Source organism: Mesoplodon bidens (assembly GCF_964165515.1).
Source record: "Mesoplodon bidens genome assembly, chromosome: 1".
Classification (NCBI taxonomy): Eukaryota; Metazoa; Chordata; class Mammalia; order Artiodactyla; family Ziphiidae; genus Mesoplodon; species Mesoplodon bidens.
In genome coordinates this window covers 224,644,181-224,670,053 of record NC_138176.1, presented here as the reverse complement: position 1 = coordinate 224,670,053, position 25,873 = coordinate 224,644,181, and the positions used below count along the sequence as shown (strand labels likewise).

Below are 25,873 nucleotides of genomic sequence, written 5' to 3'. Positions count from 1 at the left end.
GGGTGAAATGTCATACTGTTTGCAACTTTCAAATTGTCCAGCAAAAAATAATGTATACACACATCTTTACATAACTGTGTGCATACACATATATCAGTAAGGCTACAAAGTATTTGACTTAAACAACTAAATTAAGAAGCTTAATTTATTAGATGAGTACAGAACAACAGTGAGAGGATGTACATTTTCAGACAAGTATGGAACATTGTGAAAACTGACTACATATTGGTCTATTGAGTAGGGGTCAATACATTTCAAAGATTTTAGAATTATATAAATCATGGTCCCTGATTACAGTGAAATTAAATTTTAAAATAATAACTGATAATTTAAAATCCCATTATTTGGAAAATTATAGATTATTTATAGAAAGTATGGAGGATGGATTGGAGGGTATCATGGTTGGAAGCAGGAATCCAAGTGAGGAAGCTATTAGTGTTCCAGAGAAGAGATGGTAAAGCTCTGTGTTGAGACAGTATAAGTGGAAAAGTGGAAGGGATTTGATGACTGATTGTACTAAGAGGCTGAGGGAGAGTGAGTAGTAGAGGTGACTTCTGGGGTTTGAATGGATGGTGGTGTCATTAATTGTGAGAGGGAACATGTTGATCGGAATGTCTTTGGGACATGCATATAGAGATAGTTATTCAAATTTGGCACTTGAGAGTGGTCTGAGCAAGATATAGAGATTTTGTGAAGTATCCACATTTACATGATGAATATAGCCATGGGAGTGGACGAAATCATTCAAGCAAAGGGTTAGAAGGCAGTCAAGGAAAGAGCTGTGGGGCATACACAACAGCTGAGGTAGTCATAGCAAAAAGAGCCCATGAAGGAGACAAGTGAAATAGTCAGAAGTGAAGGAAATTGAATGGATGACTGACTCCAGGTGAATGAATGATTGATTCCAGCTGATCTCTGAGAAAAACATGGTAAATAGTGGTAAGGACTAGAGTTCTTTGGTTGGAAGTTCTAATGCCTTATGTTTCATTACAAAACCCCCAAATGTTCATCACTTTACCTGCATTTTCTTTTCCCAGTTTCCCTGTCTCTTACTAATCGTTTTAACCAGAAGTGATTTATAGTTTATGTTCCAGAACTGAAATTCTAGAGTTGATGTAATTGTTTTAGAGACTAGATTTTACATAAAGGGAATGGTTGTGAACTCAGAGATGTTATAATTTGCCCCAAGTCACACAGTAAGTCTTGTTCCCCATCTAAAGGTTTATCTAAACTAATTAGAAGTAATGTAGGATTTTCATATGCTTTAATTGCCTTCCTAGAAATCTTTGTTAACTCTATACTACTTTTTTTAAAAAATTATTTATTTTTTATTTATTTTTATTTTTGGCTGTGTTCTGTCTTCATTGCTGCATGCAGGCTTTCTCTAGTTGCGGCGAGCCGGGGGCTACTCTTTGTTGTGGTGCGCAGGCTTCTCATTGCGGTGGCTTCTCTTGTTGTAGAGCACCGGCTCTAGGCACGCGGGCTTCAGTAGTTGTGGCATGTGGGCTCAGTAGTTGTGGCTTGTGGGCTCTAGAGTGGAGGCTCAGTAGTTGCAGCACACGGGCGTAGTTGCTCCACGGCATGTGGGATCTTCCCGGACCAGGGCTCGAACCCATGTCCCCTGCATTGGCAGGAGGATTCTCAACCACTGTGCCACCAGGGAAGCCCCATGCTACTTTTTGAAAGGGGTGTAACTGCACTTATTTTCTATTTTGGATGCAGTACTAATATGATTTAGTTAAATGGTACTGTAGAGGCTTTCAGTTTAAAGATTAAATGGATTATTCCGAAAGTTTTTAATACTTGTTTCTCAAAATGGGCATATCTTTTGCTTTATTTATTATTGTAGTAGCACAAGCTTAGTTCCTTTAGCATCGCTGTAAAATTCACTCTCTAGATATCTGGGTTGCATGTCTCGTGACATTCCCCCACATCCTTTTTCTCCTTCACTTTTCTGAGTGATTTTCATGTTAGTTATGCTGTCCATTGAGAGTGGCAATCTTTTATTAATCATTATATCCTATATCTCCTCTCTAGGAGTTAGCATGACAGTTTTCACTCAGTAGATATTCCTTAAATAAGTACAATTAAAATATGCATTTTGGTTATCCTAGTGATTAAGAATGCAGGCTGTAGGGACTGCCTGCCTGGGTTTGAATACTGCTTCTACCTCCTGCTAGCTGTATAACCTTCGGAAAGTTAATCTCTGTTTCTCTGCTTCAGTGTTCTCATCTGTAAAATGGGGATAATAATAGTACCTAATTTATGGGGTGGTTGTGAGAATAAAATATGCTAATCTGTATACAGCAAGTAGCGCACTTGGCGTATGGCAGGTATTTTTAAATGTTTCTATTTTTAAGACTCTAACTTATAAATGCTTTCTCTACTTCTTCACTTTAATACGATATTTCTCAGCTTACTGTGTATCTTTATATAAAGTGTGTCTTTTGAGCTCTGTAGTCACCCTCCAAAGTAAGCATGGCAGAAATTATCCTTTTCCCATAGTTAGGCACCTGAGGCCCTGGGAGCTCTGCCGGGGGGCAGTGGAGCAGAGTGAAGAAGAGTGAATTTACGGTCAGAGGGATATGGGTTTGTGCCCTGGTTCTACACCTTTTAACTTAGATCTTTGGTAAACTGTTTTCCTGTATAATAGAGAATAGTCACAATACTTCACCAAAAAACAAAAAAACAGTTTTGAGGTTTAAGTGTGAGATAATTCACAGGGAATGCTAACCAACACCCCTGATATAAATAGTCAATAAATATTAGCATTCTGTTTTCCATTTCTCCCAATTTTTTGTGTTCTTTTTTATACATATTAAATGTAGATTATATAATGCTATCGACTGTGCTCTTTTGTTAGCATTGACACACCAAGTAGTTTGTAAAATTTCTGAAACAGGGTTTAATCTCATATGTTCTCTGTATCTTTAATATCTTTTTAATATACCTGAACTAGTAGCTAGAATGTCTTTTTTTTTATTAGTTCCTGCTTTATAACAAAGTGAATCAGTCATACATATACATCTGTTCCCACATGCCTTCCCTCTTGCATCTCCCTCCCTCCCACCTGCCCTATCCCACCCCTCCAGGTGGTCACAAAGCACCGAGCTGATCTCCCTGTGCTCTGCGGCTGCTTCCCACTATTTATCTACCTTATGTTTGGTAGTGTATATATGTCCATGCCTCTCTCTCGCTTTCTCACAGCTTACCCTTCCCCCTCCCCATATCCTCAAGTCCATTCTCAAGTAGGTCTGTGTCTTTATTCCTGTTTTACCCCTAGGTTCTTCATGACAATTTTTTTTCTTAAATTCCATATATATGTGTTAGCATATGGTATTTGTCTTTCTCTTTCTGACTTAACTTCACTCTGTATGACAGACTCTAGGTCTATCCACCTCATTACAAATAGCGCAATTTCGTTTCTTTTTATGGCTGAGTAATATTCCATTGTATATATGTGCCACATCTTCTTTATCCATTCATCCGATGATGGACACTTAGGTTGTTTCCATGTCCTGGCTATTGTGAATAGAGCTGCAATGAACATTTTGGTACATGTATCTTTTTGAATTATGGTTTTCTCAGGGTATATGCCTAGTAGTGGGATTCCTGGGTCATATGGTAGTTCTATTTGTAGTTTTTTAAGGAACCTCCATACTGTTCTCCATAGAGGCTGTACCAATTCACATTCCAACCAGCAGTGCAAGAGTGTTCCCTTTTCTCCACACCCTCTCCAGCATTTATTGTTTCTAGATTTTTTGATGATGGCCATTCTGACTGGTGTGAGATGATATCTCATTGTAGTTTTGATTTGCATTTCTCTAATGATTAATGATGTTGAGCATTCTTTCATGTGTTTGTTGGCAGCCTGTATATCTTCTTTGGAGAAATGTCTATTTAGGTCTTCTGCCCATTTTTGGATTGGGTTGTTTGTTTTTTTGCTATTGAGCTGCATGAGCTGCTTATAAATTTTGGAGATTAATCCTTTGTCAGTTGCTTCATTTACAAATATTTTCTCCCATTCTGAGGGTTGTCTTTTGGTCTTGTTTATGGTTTCCTTTGCTGTGCAAAAGCTTTGAAGTTTCATTAGGTCCCATTTGTTTATCTTTGTTTTTATTTCCATTTCTCTAGGAGGTGGGTCCAAAAGGATCTTGCTGTGATTTATGCCATAGAGTGTTCTGCCTATGTTTTCCTCTAAGAGTTTGATGGTTTCTGGCCTTACATTTAGGTCTTTCATCCATTTTGAGCTTATTTTTGTGTATGGTGTTAGGGAGTGATCTAATCTCATACTTATACATGTCCCTGTCCAATTTTCCCAGCACCACTTATTGAAGAGGCTGTCCTTTCTCCACTGTACATTCCTGCCTCCTTTATCAAAGATAAGTTGACCATATGTGCGTGGGTTTATCTCTGGGCTTTCTATCCTGTTCCATTGATCTACCTTTCTGTTTTTGTGCCAGTCCCACACTGTCTTGATTACTGTAGCTTTGTAGTATAGTCTGAAGTCAGGGAGCCTGATTCCTCCAGCTCCTTTATTTGTTCTCAAGATTGCTTTGGCTATTCGGGGTCTTTTGTTTTTCCAAACAAATTGTGAAATTTTTTGTTCTATTTCTGTGAAAAATGCCAGTGGTAGTTTGATAGGGATTGCATTGAATCTGTAGATTACTTTGGGTAGTAGAGTCATTTTCACAATGTTGATTCTTCCAATCCAAGAACATGGTATATCTCTCCATTTATTTGTATCATCTTTAATTTCTTTCATCAGTGTCTTATACTTTTCTGCATACAGGTCTTTTGTCTCCTTAGGTAGGTTTATTCCTAGATATTTTATTCTTTTTGTTGCAGTGGTAAATGGGAGTGTTTCCTTGATTTCACTTTCAGATTTTTCATCATTAGTGTACAGGAATGCCAGAGATTTCTGTGCATTAACTTTGTATCCTGCTACTTTACCAAATTCATTGATTAGCTCTAGTAGTTTTCTGGTAGCATCTTTAGGATTCTCTATGTATAGTATCATGTCATCTGCAAACAGTGACAGCTTTACTTCTTCTTTTCCATTTTGGATTCCTTTTACTTCCTTTTCTTCTCTGATTACTGTGGCTAAAACTTCCAAAACTATGTTGAATAACCGTGGTGAGAGTGGGCAGCCTTGTCTCGTTCCTGATCTTAGTGGAAATGGTTTCAGTTTTTCACCATTGAGGATGATGTTGGCTGTGGGTTTGTCACATATGGCCTTTATTATGTTGAGGAAAGTTCCCTCTATGCCTACTTTCTACAGGGTTTTATCATAAATGGGTGTTGAATTTTGTCAAAAGCTTTCTCTGCATCTATTGAGATGATCATATGGTTTTTCTCCTTCAATTTGTTAATATGGTGTATCACGTTGATTGATTTGCGTATATAGAAGAATCCTTGCATTCCTGGAATAAACCCCACTTGATCATGGTGTATGATCCTTTTAATGTGCTGTTGGATTCTGTTTGCTAGTATTTTGTTGAGGATTTTTGCATCTATGTTCATCAGTGATATTGGGCTGTAGTTTTCTTTCTTTGTGACATCCTTGCCTGGTTTTGGTATCAAGGTGATGGTGGCCTCGTAGAATGAGTTTGGGAGTGTTCCTCCCTCTGCTATATTTTGGAGGAGTTTGAGAAGGATAGGTGTTAGCTCTTCTCTAAATGTTTGATAGAATTCGCCTGTGAAGCCATCTGGTCCTGGGCTTTTGTTTGTTGGAAGATTTTAAAACACAGTTTCAATTTCAGTGCTTGTGATTGGTCTATTCATATTTTCTATTTCTTCCTGTTTCAGTCTTGGCAGGTTGTGCATTTCTAAGAATTTGTCCATTTCTTCCAGGTTGTCCATTTTATTGGCATAGAGTTGCTTGTCGTACTTTCTCATGATCTTTTGTATTTTTGCAGTGTCAGTTGTTACTGCTCCTTTTTCATTTCTAATTCTATTGATTTGAGTCTTCTCCCTTTTTTTCTTGATGAGTCTGGCTAATGGTTTATCAATTTTGTTTATCTTCTCAAAGAACCAGCTTTTAGTTTTATTGATCTTTGCTATCGTTTCCTTCATTTCTTTTTCATTTATTTCTGATCTGATCTTTATGATTTTTTTTCCTTCTGCTAACTTTGGGTATGTTTGTTCTTCTTTCTCTAATTGCTTTAGGTGCTAGCTTAGGTTGTTTATTTGAGATGTTGCCTGTTTCTTAAGGTGGGATTGTATTGCTATAAACTTCCCCTTAGAACTGCTTTTGCTGCATCCCATAGGTTTTGGGTCATCGTGTCTCCATTGTCATTTGTTTCTAGGTATTTTTTAATTTCCTCTTTGATTTCTTCAGTGATCACTTCGTTATTAAGTAGTGTATTGTTTAGCCTCCATGTATTTGTATTTTTTACAGATCTTTTCCTGTAATTGATGTCTAGTCTCATAGCATTGTGGTCAGAAAAGATACTTGATACAATTTCAATTTTCTTAAATTTACCAAGGCTTGATTTGTGACCCAAGATATGATCTATCCTGGAGAATGTTCCATGAGCCCTTGAGAAAAATGTGTATTCTGTTGTTTTTGGATGGAATGTCCTATAAATATCAATGAAGTCCATCTTGTTTAATGTATCATGTAAAGCTTGTGTTTCCTTATTTATTTTCATTTTGGATGATCTGTCCATTGGTGAAAGTGGGGTGTTGACCTCCCCTACCTTGAGTGTGTTACTGTCGATTTCCCCTTTTATGGCTGTTAGTATTTGCCTTATGTATTGAGGTGCTCCTATGTTTGGTGCATAAATATTTACAATTGTTATATCTTCTTCTTGGATCGATCCCTTGATCATTATGTAGTGTCCTTCTTTGTCTCTTCTAGTAGTCTTTATTTTAAAGTCTATTTTGTCTGATATGAGAATTGCTATTCCAGCTTTCTTTTGGTTTCCATTTGCATGGAATATCTTTTTCCATCCCCTTACTTTCAGTCTGTATGTGTCTCTAGGTCTGAAGTGGGTCTCTTGTAGACAGCATATATATGGGTTTTGTTTTTGTATCCATTCAGCCAATCTGTGTCTTTTGGTTGGAGCATTTAGTCCATTTACATTTAAGGTAATTATTGATATGTATGTTCCTATTCCCATTTCCTTAATTGTTTTGGGTTTGTTATTGTAGGTATTTTCCTTCTGTTGTGTTTCTTGCCTAGAGAAGTTTCTTTAGTATTCGTTGTAAAGCTGGTTTGGTGGTGCTGAACTCTCTCAGCTTTTGCTTGTCTGTAAAGGTTTTAATTTCTCCATCAAATCTGAATGAGATTCTAGCTGGGTAGAGTAATCTTGGTTGTAGGTTTTTCTCCTTCATCACTTTAAACATGTACTGCCACTCCCTTCTGGCTTGTAGAGTTTCTGCTGAGAGATCAGCTGTTATCCTGATGGGGATTCCCTTGTGTGTTATTTGTTGTTTTTCCCTTGCTGCTTTTAATATGCCTTCTTTGTGTTTAATTTTTGACAGTTTGATTAATATGTGTCTTGGCGTATTTCTCTTTGGATTTATTCTGTATGGGACTCTCTGTGCCTCCTGGACTTGATTAACTATTTCCTTTCCCATATTCGGGAAGTTTTCAACTATAATCTCTTCAAATATTTTCTCAGTCCCTTTCTTTTTCTCTTCTTCTTCTGGAATCCCTATAATTTGAATGTTGGTGCGTTTAATGTTGTCCCAGACGTCTCTGAGACTGTCCTCAGTTCTTTTCATTCTTTTTTCTTTATTCTGCTCTGCAGCAGTTATTTCCACTATTTTATCTTCCACGTCACTTATGCATTCTTCTGCCTCAGTTATTCTCCTATTCATCCCATCTAGAGTATTTTTTGTTTCACTTATTGTGTTTTTAATCGTTGCTTGATTCATCTTTAGTTCTTCTAGTTCCTTGTTAACTGTTTCTTGCATTTTGTCTATTCTATTTCCAAGATTTGGGATCATCTTTACTATCATTATTCTGAATTCTTTTTCAGGTAGACTGCCTATTTCTTTTTCATTTGTTAGGTCTGGTGGGTTTTTATCTTGCTCCTTCACCTGCTGTGTGTTTTTCTGTCTTCTCATTTTGCTTATCTTACTGTGTTTGGGGTCTCCTTTTTGCAGGCTGCAGGTTCGTAGTTCCCGTTGTTTTTGCTGTCTGTCCCCAGTGGCTAAGGTTGTTTCAGTGGGTTTTGTAGGCTTCCTGGTGGAGGGGAGTAGTGCCTGTGTTCTGGTGGATGAGGCTCAATCTTGTCTTTCTGGTGGACAGGTCCACGTCTGGTGGTGTGATTTGGGGTGTCTGTGGCCTTTTTATGTTTTTAGGCAGCCTCTCTGCTAATGGGTGGGGTGGTGTTACTGTCTTGCTAGTTGCTTGGCATAGGGTGGCCAGCACTGTAGCTTGCTGGTCGTTGAGTGAAGCTGGGTGCTGGTGTTGAGATGGAGATTTCTGGGAGATTTTCGCTGTTTGATATTATGTGGATCTGGGAGGTCTCTTGTGGACCAGTGTCCTGAAGTTGGCTCTCTCACCTCAGAGGCACAGCACTGACTCCTGGCTGCAGCACCAAGAGCCTTTCATCCACCTGGCTTAGAATAAAAGGGAGCAAAAGTAGAAAGAAAGAATTAGTATAAGAAAGAAAGAAAGAAAGAAAGAAAGGAAGGAAGCAAGAAAGAAGGGAGGGAGGGAGTGAGGCAGGAAAGAGAGAAAGAAAGGAGGGAGGGAGGGAGGAAGGAGGGAAGGTAGGAAAAAGAAAAATAGAGAAGATAAAGTAAAATAGAATAAAGTATGATAAAATATAATAGCATTATTAAAATAAAAAAGTAAGTATTAAAAAAATTAAAAACAAACAAACAAAAAAACGGACAGATAGAACCCTGGGACAAATGGTGGAAGCAAAGCTATATAGACAAAATCTCACACAGAAGCATACACATACACTTTCAGAAAAAGAGAACAAGGGGAAAAAAATCGTAAATCTTGCTCTCAAAGTCTTCCTCCTCAATTTGGGATAATTCGTTGTAAAAAAAGGAAAAGGGGAAAAAAATCATAAATCTTGTTCTCAAAGTTCACCTCCTCAATTTGGGATGATTCGTTGTCTATTCATGTATTCCACAGGTGCAGGGTACATCAAGTTGATTGTGGAGCTTTAATCCGCTGCTCCTGAGGTTGCTGGGAGAGATTTCCCTTTTTCTTCTTTATTCTCACAGCTTCCGGGTCTCAGCTTTGGATTTGGCCCCGCCTCTGCGTGTAGGTCGCAGGAGGGCGTCTGTTGTTCGCTCAGACAGGACGGGGTTAAAGGAGCAGCTGCTTCGGCGGCTCTGGCTCACTCAGGCCGGGGGGAGGGAGGGGTACGGATGCAGGATGAGCCTGTGGCGGCAGAGGTCGGCGTGACGTTGTACCAGCCTGAGGCGCGCCGTGCACTCTCCTGGGGAAGCCGTCCCTGGATTCCGGGACCCCGGCAGTGGCGGGCTGCACAGGCTCCCCGGAAGTGGGGTGTGGACAGTGACGTGTGCTCACACAGAGGCCTCTTGGCGGCGGCAGCAGCCACAGCGTCCCATGCCCGTCTCTGGGGTCCGTGCCTTTAGCCGCGGCTCGCGCCTGTCTCTGGGGTCCGCGTTTTTAGCCACGGCTCGCGCCCGTCTCTGGAGCTTCTTTAAGCAGCATTCTTAATGCCCTCTCCTCGCGCACCAGGAAACAAAGGGGGAAGAAAAAGTCTCTTGCCTCTTCTGCAGCTCCAGACTTTTTCCCGGACTCCCTCCGGGCTAGCCGTGGTGCACTAACCCCTTCAGGTTCTCTTCCCACCGGCAGCCCCAGTCCTCTCCCTGTGCTCCAACTGAAACCCGAAACCCGAGCCTCAGCTCCCAGCCCCGCCCGCCCCGGTGGCCGAGCAGACAAGCTTCTCGGGCTGGTGAGTGCCGGTCGGCACTGATCCTCTGTGCGGGAATCTCTCCGCTTTGCCCTCCGCACCCCTGTTGCTGCGCTCTCCTCCACGGCTCCGAAGCTTTCCCCCTCCACCACCCGCAGTCTCTGCCCGCGAAGGGACTTCTAGTGTGTGGAAACCTTTCCTCCTTCACGGCCCCCTCCCACTGGTGCAGGTCCCGTCCCTATCCTTTTGTCTCTGTTTATTCTTGTTTCTTTTGCCCTACCCAGTTACGTGGGGATTTTCTTGCCTTTTGGGGGGTCTGAGGTCTTCTGTCAGCATTCAGTAGGCGTTCTGTAGGAGTTGTTCCATGTGTAGATGAATTTCTGATGTATCTGTGGGGAGGAAGGTGATCTCCGCGTCTTACTCTTACGCCATCTTCCCCCAGCTCCTAGAATGTCTTTAATAGATACATGACTTAATATTTTGTTGCAGCATTTCAAACTATGTTAGTCCCATTATTTGTACAAAATAGAAAGTAATAGATATTTTAAAAATATTTATGTAGGTTTATTTTTAGACTCTAAGAACTAGGTATTTTAAATAGCAGAACCTTTGCCTTTTGTGGACTTCAGTCTTTCTATCAAATGGAGGAGATTTCTGGAGCACTCAGTGTTCCTATTTACATTAAGTAATGATTGCTAAATTATTTTAAAATAGCGGCTCTGCAATAAAACTTAAGCCTGCTGAAGATAAGGATGATAATAATGCTGATATGTATAAACGAGGCGTTTTGTACTCATTGGAATGTGCTGTATTCTTGCAGACATTTCTCTGGGAGCTATCTCCTTTCTGATATATGCAGTTCATTTACTCTACACGTTCAGTCATAGATTTTAGTAATTGCAAAACATCTGAGGAGCATGGGGTGGAAAAAAACACTCAAATGTTTTTTTACCATATCTTTGTATTAGTAATTTTTTTGAAAAATATTGTACCTGTTATTAGAAAAATCTGTGATTTGCAATTTAATTCAAAGAATGCACTTAGAACTTGAAAACTAATAGTATACAATTAAAGCTTTTCTTTCGAATTCCAGAACAAGTTAAACTGGGTAAAATAGTGACTAATATTGATTCAGTGAGTAAAAAAATGGAGAAAGAGAAGCAACAGCACCATGCGAAAACCAGGTAATGTGTAATCAGCTAACTTATAGAAAACATACACTATTCTACTTTGCCAGTATTTGTTGACCAATTGTCATGGTTTCTCAAGTCTGTTAACACCCCATGCATGAGGCTAATTTATCCTTCTGCTTGAGTACCTCAAAGCATATTAATTATCAAAATTTTAGTTTTCAGTTCAATTAACTTTTGAACTGGAAGATGTCTGAACAGTTAAGCAAACCATCTGAGTTTTACAGTGCATAATCTCAAATCCAATTTGTGACTTTCTTGAGAAAAATGCCATATTTTATGATAATATTACATAAGTTTGGTATTTTAATAACTCATCTGCAGCTATTATGGAGCAGAGTTGTAATTTTTCTTTTTTAATATAATAATTTAAAGTTAGTCTTTTTCTAACAGAAGGTGAGGGTGATCCTACTGAGCATAGTTTGAAGGCAGGAATTTTGAGCATTGCTTTTGCTTTCCAAAGGTGTCTGGAGATGGGTCAGTTACTTTTCTGAGTTATTCCACTAAATAACAGCATCATCTTTGGGGTAATGTTACAATTGTGTACATAATTTTTGGCCCTAAAACTACAGATAGAACCTCTAAAGGCCCTTCAGCACATTTTGTAGGAACATTTATACTTGTAGAATGTAAATACTGCTCTGTTAAAGTGTATTTTTCAGTGGCTTGTTTGGTATTAATTCATTATATAACATGGTCAGAAATGTGGGGTAATTGGCACAGCTATAAATAATAGAAATTAGAGAAAATGTTGCTGTGGCTGTAAAGAACGTCCTGGATCTTCCAACATTTATCCTGCAAACTGTGCTTAGCACTACAAGTTTTATGCTCAGAAGTAACCACTTTCGGGCTTCCCTGGTGGCGCAGTGGTTGAGAGTCCGCCTGCCGATGCAGGGGACACGGGTTCGTGCCCCGGTCTGGGAGGATCCCGCATGCCGCGGAGCGGCTGGGCCCGTGAGCCATGGCCGCTGAGCCTGCGTGTCCGGAGCCTGCGCTCCGCAGTGGGAGAGGCCGCAGCACTGAGAGGCCCGCGTACCACAAAACAAGAAAAAAAAAAAGAAAAAAAAGAAGTAACCACTTTCTTGGTTTAAAGTGTAATACGATACTGGAATTTGGAAGAGTGGAGTATACATACAGCTTTAATAGTGAGGGTTTGGTTTTATCCATGGTAAGAGAAGATATTAATTGGAAGGAAAATAAGTGATTGTATTGGAAATTTACTAGTTAAAAAAAATGTTCTTTTGCCTTTACTTAAGTTAACCTGAGACCCAGGTTAGTCTAGCAGAGTGTTACCTGCTAAAAGAGTAGCTAATATAGCAATTTAACCAAACAGTTTAGAATTTCAGCTAAACTTTAAAACTAGAACAGCTAACTGAACTAATGTTGAAAAACTACCATTTTCAGTATATTTAAATGGGGCTGTAATCCAAGGAAGAATAGTAATAATTTAGGGAAAATTGGAGCACTCATTAATAATAAATCTGATCAGGTTTAATATCTTTCAGTATGTCTTTCCCAAGAGAGTTGAGTATTTCCCAAAGAATTGTTTCTTCAGCAACTGGTGAAAGATAAAGATCTCTTGACATCCTAACAATCCATGTTTAATGAAAACAAATCCTGCTTAATGAGGAAGATCAACACCCTTTGAAATTAAGAGCAAGTACTTCAGTGACAGCCTCGGGTACATAGAGACTGAACTTCAATCCACTAAGGCTGCCTTGTCTTTTTTTTTTTTTTTTTTTTTTGCGGTACACGGCCTCTCACTGTTGTGGCCTCTCCCATTGTGGAGCACAGACTCCAGATGAGCAGGCTCAGCGGCCATGGCTCACGGGCCCAGCGGCTCGCGGCATGTGGGCACGAACCTGCGTCCCCTGCATCGGCAGGCGGACTCTCAACCACTGTGCCACCAGGGAAGCCCTGCCTTGTCTTTATTTATAGCTAACTTATGGTGGTAACTTGTTTCCTACCACAGCAGTTGGCTTCTTTTCATAAATGTTAGAAGTGACTTAGCCATGAAGGTATAAGCAACAGAAAGGAAAATGGTATCAGTCAGGAAATCAGGTAGGGGGTTGTTAACAATGCAGGGAAGGCTTTTGGACTAATTAGCATGAACTGCTCAACTCTTTGTGAGACCCTGGAAAGGTTTCTGTTCAAGACAAATAGAACCCAGAGAGAGGAGTTGTACAGAAACGACTTATAATTTCCTAGAAGATACTGTGGAAAACACTAATTTTTAAGGTGACACATAATATTTTTAGGTAAACCATAAAAATATTGACCCAACAAAAGAAATTTCCTTGGAAAATACATGAAGAAATATGATGGAATCTTATAAATGTTTGTTTTTTTTTCCTTTTCCCAAATTTCTCTATGTTTGACTTGCAAAGGAGAACAAAATTGAATACTTCTGCATTTTCAAGTTTAAGTTTAAGGAACTGAAGTTCTTCAATACACCTTTGAATTCTAACTTCAAAGATTAATTATCATACATTAAATACTCTTTTTATTTCAATAATGATAAGTGTGACTGCATTCTAAATATTAATTTTCCATCAAGGAAATTTATTTATTATGCATTTATTTATTAGAGCTAATTCTTTAGTTGATAATATTTGGTACATTTGAAGGTATGACAACTGCATTTCTGTAAATGCATTCTGTATTTCAGGCAAGTGAGCCTCAACTTCTTCCCCTAGTTTTGTGATCAGTGGGAGTTTCTTATGTGTTACATAACAATTTGTATTTAGGTTATTCTGATCAATTTAATAACAGAATGAGGATATTATAAATTAATGATAGAATTCCTCATGGCATTTCACATTTGTGTTGAAACAACTCTGGTATTTCACCTTAATGTTTGTACAATATTTTGCTTAAGTGAACGAATTGTGGTCTACTTCTGTTAGAATCTTTCATTAATAGGGAATCATTGAAAAATGCAATTAATAGTTCTAATTTGGAGATTTAACTAATAGTTAACCAGGGACTAGTTATAAGGAAGCAAAGCAAACTACAACTATATATCTTGATCCCATTCTTGATCATAGAAATAAAATTCTAGAATTTCAAATGGAGTTTTGCAAATCTGCCTGCATACTCAAACCTCTTATATTTTCCCTTGACAATATGATTTTGTCATATAAGGGGTACCTCAGTTCTTTGGCCAACTGCATAAATGTGACCACATGAGTGACAGCTAGACTAATGGATCCTATAAGTCACTCATTTATTTACTATTTATTGAACACCTACTATATGCCAGATATGAAACTCAAAAGCAGACAGTCACAGACTTTCTTCATAGACCCTAGTTTTTTGATGGGTAGAATGTTTTAAAATCCTAAAAATTTATGTAACATTTCTATAATATTTGAACGAGCAATTGCATTTCTAGACCAAAATAATGACGTGAATCTTTGTACATTTACAAAGAAATATATTCACTATATGTTATCAAGTATAAAAAATAAGCTAAAAAGTTCATGTATATTTATGTACACCTAAACATAGAGAAGATGTGGGGTATATTACACATGTTAATCGTGACAAATGGAGTGAGTATAAAGTAGTAATAAGGCGCTTACTTAGTTCCTTAAATCCCACTGCCTGGATTCAAATCCTGGCTCCACCCATTTGTAGCTGGAGTAATCTGAACTATATACTGCTTAACCCCTAAATCTCTTAGTCTCTTCCTTTATAAAATGAGTATAATAATAGTAAATATTCAGAGGCTTGTTGTGAGTATTAAATGCGGTAAGACACATAAAGGGCTTAGAATAGTGCTCAGCTCATAGGAAGCATTTAAGACTTTGCAATTATTATTCATGTACTAGGGTAGTGAATTAGGGGTAATTTTTATTTTCTTACTTTTGCTTATTTACATTTTCTAAAGTTGCTACATGGTCCCCGTTTTTTGATTCAGCTGACTTGGTTGAAGCTCTCCAAGTCATGATAGGAAAACATATTACTTAAAATCTCTTGCAAAACAGAAGAAACAGATATGATGCATGTTCATTTTTCTGATTTTTATTAGAATTTTTCTTTCAGAAAGCAAATGTTCCTATGTTATCCCTGCATAGATCCAGCAAAATTTGGTATTATTTTGTCTTCATTCAATAATAAATATTTATAGAGGGCCTACCATGTGCCCCTTACTCTGCAGTGAGGGTCCTGAGGATACAGTAGTCATAGTCTCTGTTGATAGGAGATGAGGTTTTCTCTCCATGATTAGCATCTAATCCTGTAACATTAGTCTAGAAAGTTTGATTACTAGTAAATCACTCAAAGCTCTACCTTCATCTTTTGGAAACAGAATGGTGGACTCATTTTGTGCTTTCCCCATCATCAACCTTGGCTTGCACTTACGACCCATGACCTCCTCTTCCATGGGGCTTTTGAAAGAAAACGGTGAGTCACACTGCTTAAGTGTGGAAGCAACACAGTAACTTTCATTATTTTGTATTCATTTAAAATGCAAAGGCAAACAGCTAGTATTGAACAGTCATTTCCTTTATATTTCATTTCAAATAATGTGTCACAAGATAGAGGTTTCAGAAACAACCACTAATAACTAATTTTCAGCTCCTTTATTTGAACTTTAGAGATTGGATTTTTTTTAATGTGTGTAAATATTGAAGGTTTTAGGAAATTATAAGGATAAATTCTTATAATTTTAAACGTCTCTGTATAGTTGAGTTTTTGTTGTTTTAAAAAAATATGTATTTCTTCAAAAGAAAATATAGATGACCCTCTAATGTCCCTTAAGTGTGACTGAGCAACTCTCTGGAACTTGGTGAGCTATGTGATGACCTTGGGGGCTGTTGATTCAAATAAACTATTTTGTAGTTTTCCCTCTTTTTAACTTGTTACTTATGTTCTTGGGCTTCAGGCTGTCATTAAGAGAAAACTCTTCTTGTAGAGTGGGACTTTGATTGATTTTGGAATACATTTTAAAAAATTTGCAGAATAAACTCCTCCTTGGGTTCTCAAGGCACTCTTGTTTAAAATTTCCATTATCCATCTACAATTTTACCAGCCTTTATTTGTTTGAATTATTATAGAAGGAATTTAAACATCAACTGGAGGCTCATCAAACACATTTTTATTAATCGAACCAATATTCATCCAAACTATTACTGTTTGTGACTATAATGTCAGAATCTTAAACACATACAATAGGTCTATTTAAAATTTTGGCTTCTTATATTTGTCCATAGCTTAAATTCTTTTAAGGCTTGATCAGATAATTTGAAGCCCCAGGGTAGTAGAATAATGTGTGGGTCTCAAGTGAGTCTAGCATTAAGTATGTATGTAAAGAGGTAAGTGCTGTCAAAAATTCCTCATATGGTACAGGGTCCAGTGGGTGAAATAGTTTTAATAGATAACAGTCTTAAAATCTGATAACCCTAGGGACTTCCCTGGTGGTCCAGTGGTAAAGAATCTGCCTTCCAATGCAGGGGACATGGGTTTGGTCCCTGGTTGGGGAACTAAGATCCCACATGCTGCAGAGCGACTAAGCCCATGTGCCACAACTACTGAGCTCTTGTGCCTCAACTAGAGAGCCTGCGTGCTGCAAATTACAGAGCCCACATGCTCTGGAGCCCATGTGCCACAACTAGAGAGAAGCCCGCCCGCTGCAATGAAGAGCCCACATGCCTCAACGAAATTCCTGTGTGCCATAACTAAGACCTGACGTAGCCAAATAAATAAATAAATAAATAAATAAATAAAATAAACAAATAAAATATTAAAAAAAAACCGATGACCCTGAAAGCTGAGGTTTACAGCCCTTAACTACGACGTAGTGAAAGTTCTACTAATTGTGTGACATTTAGAGTTTATTCAGGATCATCCTAAGGGTTGATGAAAGCCTCTGTTTTCAAATACCATCCACCTCAGGTAAATCACATGTGTCTTTCCCTTGTGGAGGAGCCTATTAGCCCATTGAAGTGTTTGGTAATTCTCATGGCTTTAGTTTGAAAGTATATATGTGAGTCTTCTTTCTCTGTATATGTGGAGCTTACTATGCAGGAGCTTGACCACTGTTTGTTTAGTGCTAAAGATAAGATAGAAGACCTTTCTTCTAAAATATTTGTTGAGAGAATCCCAGTTACTAGCTATAGATTATTGTGAAATTGTGAGTGTAAGGCTGGCACCTACATGATATGTTTTGAGATTTGCTAAAGGTTCTAGCTGTGCAAAAATGTTCTGCTGAAATATCTGAAATATTTACTAATAGAACTATAGCTTCATGAAAGCTAAAGAATTCATATACTTATCACAGTGACTGGCACATATTGGGCATTAATAAACATTTGTTAAATGAATGTATGAATGAATGAAGATAAATTAAAAGGAGAAGCCACTCAAATGGAATATACTTCTGTATGTATCTATGTGTCTGTTTCTACACAGTAAGCTAAAACTTGATAACTGATAAAAGAAAAAAGAATTTGGGAAAATAAAATACAATAATAACAGCAGTGAATATAAACATGCAAAAGAATAACACTGGACACTATCTTTTTATAGTTCTTGTTTATGCTGATTATATGTAGACTGCTCAGATACCATAAAAATAAGTAAAATGTTATGCAGTGTACTTTACATGATTTAAAACCAAATTGTTGGGCAGATTATTAGTTTTATGATGTAAGTCTCTCAATACTCATAAACCTCCTGGGAAATTTAAAGTTAAACAGGCTAAAAGTATAATAAATGGCAGTAAAAATCATTATTTCCAAATGCTATAGGGTAGCTATCCTTTTTTCCTTAAAATGAAAGGTATTTTTAATCAAGTAAGGATGGCAATTTCATCACTGCTTTGTTGTATGTGAGGTTTTGTTTTATTTTGTTTTGTTTTAAGCTAAACTGCTCTTTTATAATTGCAACATTAAAAAAAATAAGGGCAGAAATATCTGAGGGCCTGTGGCCAGAAACTTATTTTATGTAAGCTACTAGTAAAATGTAAAAAATGTTGATTTTCTTTTTGAATAACCTAGGTGTGGTCCTGGCTTTGTGTCTTGGGTGAAGAAGTAATTAATATATTTTTTATGCTTGCTAATTTTTTAGTTCATTTTAAGACTAGAGTCTAAAAATTTGTACAACAAAGCCTTTTATCCACATATTATTGTAACTCTGTTTAGTTTAGTAAGTTACAGCTTCACTGAATGTCTGAAACAGCCACTGAGGTCTGTTTAATAACAGAATGTTGCTTAAATTGTGAGAGAATATAGATCTTGTGGTGTTCTCTGGGGTGTATGGTAATTTACTGGGCTCTTAAAGTTGCCCAATTTTTTTTTAGGATAAATAAATTATTCTTACTAAAGGAAAAAGGAAAGGAAATTAGAACATAGGAATTAAGACAAAATCATGATTTCTATCCATTTGACATATAGTATATAATAATAATATAATATATCTATAATATTATATATGTAAATGCATATACCTTATACTGCTTGAAGCCTTGCCTTTTTAAAGCAGTATAGCACAGTGATTAAGAGTGAAGACACTGGAGTTATTGTAGTTACTCTAATGAGGTTAGAATTCTGACCCTGCCAGTTTCTAGCTGGGAAACCTCATTCAAGTTAATCACTCTGTGAATCAGTTTCCTCATTGGTTAAATTGGGAATAATAACAATACCTACCTAAAGTTTTTTGATAATGCTTGTGAAGTATATATCATACATCCTAGTGCTTAATAAATTGAGCTGTAATTCTTAGCTACAGTTCGTTGATATACATAGTAAAGCATGATAGACTTGAAAAGGCTTTGACCCTGTCCTAAAGGACGTATTACTAGAAGCACAAGACACACCTCATTACAACTTTGCCTTACACTATCAAAGCACTGAACTCAAGAAGTGAGGTTTATGGTTATTATGTAAACACAATCATGGCAGCCTTTCCTGGATTCAGCTATTTTTGCCATTGTCATTGTTCGCATCCTGTTCTAGACCTTGACTCTGCCTGTTTGCCCTCCTATTTCAGTGAATTTGGAAGGTCATTCTTAAAATGATATTCCTCAAGCACCCCTTTCACTGATGATTTTTCTCCCCATCTTTATGATTCTAAGGGAATAGGCCCATGGTAGAAACTCTTTAACAGACTTTTTCAAAGAGAGTTCTAGGAAGGTGGCCATGTGTCAAAGAAGCCCATGTTGCTCTCTTTAAGAACCAGTTCTCCGTGTGGCCTGGTGCAGATCCTTTCAGTTCTCTGTCATCCTCAAGGAAAGAATGAAACTGCCCTCAGTGAAAAGGATGAAAGGTTAGAAAATGTCCTTTTCCTGTATGGCTGCTTCTCAGATATTAAAACCTCTCTACATAATCATTGGTAGGAGAGAAGAGGACCAATCCCCCCATAGTCTGCTCTTGGCAAGATTTCTTCCCTCTCCCTACTTGCTAGGTTCACAGCCTTGAGCCCCTCAGGATGAATCTTATTAAATATGTCCTTTAACTCTGTCTACATTAGTCTCCACAAGACACCAAGGACTTCCAGGTCACCTCTTATCTTTAAAACCCCACTATCTATATAATTCTGTATGTCTTTCTTTTCTGACTTTATCCTTCACCCTTCCCACCTCTGAAACCTGTTTACTCTTATCCTTGAACTGCTAGCCAGTAGCCAGCAAAAATCCTGAATCCTTAACCTCTTCTAAGTGTTCCCTTCACCTTCTTGGTCTAGTTGAAATCTGTGCTCTGTCCCCAACCCTCAGGACATTTATTTCTCGGCTGCTCCCTTAAGAGGTGATGGTCTTCTCTCCCTCTCATGCTTCATGTCTCTGGGACTGGAGATGGTAAGGTGATCTCCTTATTCCTCATGCTGTTTCTAGACCATTCTCCCTCCCTCTTCACTAAATCTCCCAGCTTTGAATATCATGTCATCAAATGATACCCTTCATTACCTCTCCTTCCTACTGTAATCTTTTGATTTGTATCCATTCTCTCATATTGTAAAGATTTTAGCCCCTGGATCCTTGTAACTTTTACTAGCTCTAGTCTTGTAATAACTCTTTGTGATTTTGGTATCCAAATAAATAAGCTCTCTAACTCATTGGCTTCTTGATTCCTTGAGCTCTTCTCCTCCAATGAGTATGGTGCCTGTCATACTATATATATATAGATATATATATATACACACACACACATATATACACATACATATATATATACATATATATTCTCATATATGTATATATATATATACATATATATGTATATAACTCTCAGAGAATATATATATATATATATATATATATATATTCTCTGAGAGTTATGGCCTAGAGACCTTTGAAATAGTTCCAAAATCTCGTTTTGAAGAGCACCACCAGTCAACCAGACTACCTTCTAAACTCCAACGTTTTTTTTAACTCCCACTGGGTGTCTTGGGGCCCCCGATGTTCATAGGCCTGGAGATTAATTTTTGAACTTTTTCTCGAGCTATACTCATCCTCTTGGTAATTTTATCTAATCCATAGCTTTAACTACCATTTATATGCAGATGACTCCAAATTTAAATCTCCAGCCTGGTCATTCTCCTCAATTCCAGCTCACATTCAAATGCTTAATCAGCATTTCTGCCTGGGTTTTTATTAGGCATTTCGAACTTAACATGTCTGACTCAGGAACTTTGTACATGTTGTTTTTTGCCTGGAAAGCTCTTTACCTTAGACGTCACAGCATCACTCCACTACCAGTTCTGGGCTTTGTCCAGATGCCTTCAGATCAGTGAAGCCATCACTGACCAGCCTATTATAGTAGCAACTATATCCCCCACCCAGCCCCATTTACCAGTCCTGCTTTATTTTGATCTTTAACATTTAAGTCCTCAGGACATATTGCCTATTACTTATCTGGTTTTGGCTACTCTACTCCTGCTAGAATGTAATCTCCATGAATGCAGATAGTTTTGACTAATTAATTCATTAATAAATCCCTTGGACCCAGAATCATTCCTGGAACATAGGAAGTGCTCATTATATTTTGCTGGATGAATGAAGATACTATTTTATTTTCTAAAAGAGTGGTAACAATTTTCATGTTTATTTTTTCTATTCAATGAGGAAAGTTATCTAATTTATCAGAATAAATATTTTCACCAATGGAACTCAAATATGTTGTTGTCATTTTGAATAAAAAAATTACAGCTAGAAAAAATACAGCTGTGTGTGTGTGTGCACTCATGTTTCTGAGCGTATCATGAACAAACATGTAAGGAAAGACTTCTGGGTACAGGACACCTAAAATTGCTAGTTAAATATTAAAAAAATAACTTTAGTAACCTGGCTGAACTGCCAGGAAAGGACAAAAATAATAAAAGCAGAAAATATAGGAAAGCCTGATTCCATAGGGGTTTAATGTTCCTTAGAGTAATTTGCTTTTTAGGGCTTATACTTATTCCTGGTGGCCTAGAACTTTCCTAGTTAAAAAAAAAAAACTGGCATCACTTTTCTCTGTCTTCCTGTCTGTCTATCTATCTATCTATCTACATATCTATCAGCATTTATTGTACATGCATGTATTTGTTGTCTGGCCTCAGGTATCTAGAATTAGATTAATAGAAATTATGGTTTCATGATGCATTATCATCACTTGTCCATGAATTGCCCTCTTTAATTTATTTTTTGTATTATTTAGTATTATCATGAACACAAATAAAATCATCCCTCAGCCCAAAAACTATAATATTGACAGAAACTGTCATCTACTGTGCCACTTGCAAATTCTATCCCTTTGCTTCCACCCCAGATTTGGAGGAATTCTGTTACATTCTTGGTACTAATCCTTTGTTAATTATATTGTGGCTAGTCTTTTCACTTTATTTAAGGTGTCTTTGATAAACAAATAATATTGATTTAAATACAGTAAAATTTAGCAAAAATCTTATCCTGTCCAGGATAATAAAAGGGCTATGAAGCACTTTAGATTTGCTCTTCCTCCATTTTGAATTTCTTACTATCATTTTCCATTATTTCAATTTTCTCTTTTTTTAAACTTTAATCCCACAAGCCATGGCATAATTATTATTAATTATTAAAGATAATGTTTATTTAGATATACCTGCCTCCAGGTAGATTAAGAATTGAGAAAAACAAAAATTTTTAGAATGAAATACAGATGGACATGAAATATCCTTCCTTTTATTTAGGCCTTCTTAGAACTGTCTCAATAATATTTTATAATATTCTGCATTTTTAAAAAAGATTTATTTCTATGCATCTGATGTTTTTGATGCTATTTTAAATGGTGTCTAAAATTTTATTTTATCCCCACCCCCTTTTCTGGAATATAGAAATACAGTTGATCTTTTTGCATGGACCTTATATCTTTATGGCTTTTATAAATTAACTTACTACTTCTAGTAGTTTATCTGGTTTATATGTTGATCATTTTAGACTTTCTATATACACAATCATGTTGTCCATGAATGTTGACAGTTTTTGTTCTTTCCTTCCTATTCTAGAGCTTTTATTTATTTTTTCTTACCTTATTGTGGTAGTGAACACCTCCTACACTATGTAAAATAGAAGTGGTGAGAAGCTTTCTTGTCTCATTTCCTATCTCAGAAGGAATTATTATATATGTTAGCATTAAGTATAATGTATTGTGTTTGTTATAGACTCTCCTTATTATACTAAAAAGTTCCTAGGTTGCTAAGAGTTTATCATGAATCGATGTTGTACTTTATCAAATGATTTTCTTTTTATCTCTTAAGATGATTGTATGATTTCTTTCATTTGTTCTTTTTTAAAGTAACTTTATTTTATTTATTTATTTATTTTTGGCTACGTTGGGTCTTCGTTGCTGCGCGCAGGCTTTCTCTAGTTGCGGTGAGTGGGGGCTACTCTTTGTTGTGGTGTGTCGGCTTCTCATTGTGGTAGCTTCTCTTGTTGCAGAGCACAGGCTCTAGGCCCGCGGGCTTCAGCAGTTGTGGTACGCGGGCTCAGTAGTTGTGGCTCACGGGCTCTAGAGTGCAGGCTCAGTAGTGGCTCATGGGCTTAGTTGCTCCGCAGCATGTGGGATCTTACCGGACCAGGGCTCGAACCCATGTCCCCTGCACTGGCAGGAGGATTCTTAGCCACTGTACCACCAGGGAAACCCTTCATTTGTTCTTTTAATGTAGTGAATTATACTCATTGGTTTTCAGATGTTAAACTAATATTCAACCCTGGAATAAACCTAATATGAATTCAATTTGCCAATATTCTTTTGAGGGTTTTTTCATTTTATTGAAGAGAGAAATGACCTGTAATTTTGCTTGTTTTCATCTTCTTTCAGTGTTAGTAAGTTATGTTTATAATGATATTCTAAATTGTCAAAAGTATTGCCATAAAGTTGTCCACAGTAACGTTTGTACTGATGTCTCCCTTTTAATTTTTGATATTAATTATTTAGGCACTCTCTCTCTCTCTCTCTCCCCCCTCCCTCCCCCCTTCCTTCCTCCTGTTTCTCTTTGGTCAGTTTTGCTAAAGTCAGTCAACTTTATTGTTTTCTTTTTTATTTAAACCAAATTTTTAGCTTTGTCAAATTTCCCTATAGTACACTGCTGTCTATTTCATGAATTTCTATTAACTGCTGTATTTTTCTGATCTCCATGCTGTGGTTAGCTCTGACTGAGCACCCTGAGACCCTAATATTTGTTATTGGTTTTACTTCAGCATTTACTCATAACAATGAACACTTTCTAAATTCTGTTATATATGGTATTGTTATCTAATAAGTGTGATGCAGTCTTCTCTCAGTGAAATGGATGAGTTTTTTGAGGACATCAGTCCTTCTTTAAAAATAGCCAATAGAAAGTGGAAGACACATGAGATCTCAAAAAATGTTTTATAAATAGTCCTCGTTCCCCTGTGAAGATCGCTTAAAATGAAACCCTTGCAATTAGACTCATATTAAGATCAATAACAAATTTTTAGTTTTCATTTCTTTTTGTTATAAAAATACATATAATCATACTAAAGAACATTTGGAGAAAAGAAAAAACTTGTCCATTAGTGCCACCACCCTCTCCATGATTAACAAGTTGGTTTATTTCCTTCCAATTTTGTTCCCTTTGCATCTTTTTAAAACCTTGTGGCTATACAAATTTTGATTTTTTTCTAATTAAGTCTAATAATTTCCTTTCATTAATTGGATATAAATGTCCATTTCATTTTTTCCAGTGATTGTAAGAGAATTCTCCTCCACGTACCCGGGTAGCAAACTCCCCAGCTTCTTCACCTGTCTGCCCCTCCAGGGCTTACTCAGTGCACTAGTTAGCTTGGGCTGCCACAACAAAATACTATGCACTCGGTGGCTTAAACAACAGACGTATTTTCTCACAGTTCCGGAGGCTGGAGGTCTGAGATCAGAGTGCCAGCATGATTGGGTTCTAATAGGAGCTCTCTTCCTGACTTGCAGCCTTGTAGCTGATTTCTCACCTGGCCTTTCCTCAAACCATACATTCAAAGAGAGAGAAGTCTCTGGTCTTCTCCTATCCACTAATCCCATCATGAGGGCCCCATACTTATGATCTCATCTAAACCTAATTATCTCCCAAAGATGCCATGTCCGAATACCGTCTCATCGGTGGGCAGGGCTTCAACACATACGTTTTGTGGGGACACAGTTCAGTTCATGGCACTCAGTATCAGAGGAGGAAAAGACATGTTCTTTGTTCCTGCCTTCTGACACTGTGTGAAGGCAGCTGAAGGAAGAAAGGGAGGGAGGGAGGGAGGGAGTCTCAACTCGTTTCAGAAGTGGAAAATAGATTTTTTAAAGTAACAAAATCTAAGATAGTAAAATCTCTAAATAGATTGTTTTATGCAAGTTTCCACTACATCATAACAGGTGGAGTGGGAGGTAGTTGATGCTTGTCTTGTGTACATTTATTTATTTATTTTATTGAAGTATAGTTAATTCACAATGTTGCGTTAGTTTCAAGTGATTCAGTTATACAAATATATATATACACACACACACATATATATTCTTTTTCAGATTCTTTTTCATTATAGGTTATTATAAGATACTGAATGTAGTTCCCTGTGCTACACAGTAGGTCCTTGTTGTTTACCTATTTCATATATAGTCCTGTGTATATGTTAATCCCAAACTCCTAATTTACACCCCCCCACCCCGCTATCCCCTTTGGTAACCACAAGCTTTTCTATGTCTGTGAGTTGCCTTGTGTACGTTTAGACCGTTGACAGTTGCCCTTTTAATTCTGTCCTTACCTATCTCCCCAAATGCTACCGTAATCATTAAGGACCTCCTCATAAATATTTTCATGTATTAGTGCAATTTCAGTTATTGTTTTATACCAAGGTGATTATAAAAGTGATTTGAAAAAGTGAAATTTAAGATATTTAAAATATTTTTATTATGTTTGACACAATGGCTACTCAAAATATTAACTGAAGGATAGGTGTTTATAATAAAACAATAGAACACATTTCTTTTTAATATAATAATATACTAGTAATAAGTTTCTTTTTATATATTATCTCCTTGGTTCTGATGGGATTTTCAGGCATGGTCAGTCTGGCTTTTCTCATCTTTCAGGTGAAGAAGCTAAATATCAAGAAGCTTGCAACTAGCTCAAGTCTCACCAGTATCAGGCTTCTGATTCTCAGTTCTTGTTCCATTTTATTGTTTTGCTTTATAAATGTTCATATTGTCTTATATGTAGCAATGAATATTTTGCTCTATAACTCTAAAATTAGGATATTTTAAAGCTGTATTTCAAGGCAGAACAGAATGATTCAATATACAATGAGCTTATAAAATGACTATTTGGGGTACATTTACTGTTATGAACTGAAAGCTCGTGTAAATTTGTATGATT

The 25,873-nt window shown here is 37.1% G+C and overlaps 1 protein-coding gene across 1 annotated transcript in view; it reads left to right on the top strand.

Moving 5' to 3' along the window:
- The window catches only part of IQCM (IQ motif containing M), a gene marked incomplete at both ends in the record, with an annotated part of 364,405 nt that overhangs the window by 45,557 nt on the left and 292,975 nt on the right, over positions 1 to 25,873 (top strand). Inside the window, 2 exons of the mRNA XM_081217168.1 lie at positions 10,948 to 11,038; positions 15,357 to 15,451. Of these exons, the coding sequence (XP_081073294.1) occupies positions 10,948 to 11,038; positions 15,357 to 15,451 (186 nt within the window). The remainder of the gene's footprint in view (positions 1 to 10,947; positions 11,039 to 15,356; positions 15,452 to 25,873) is intronic.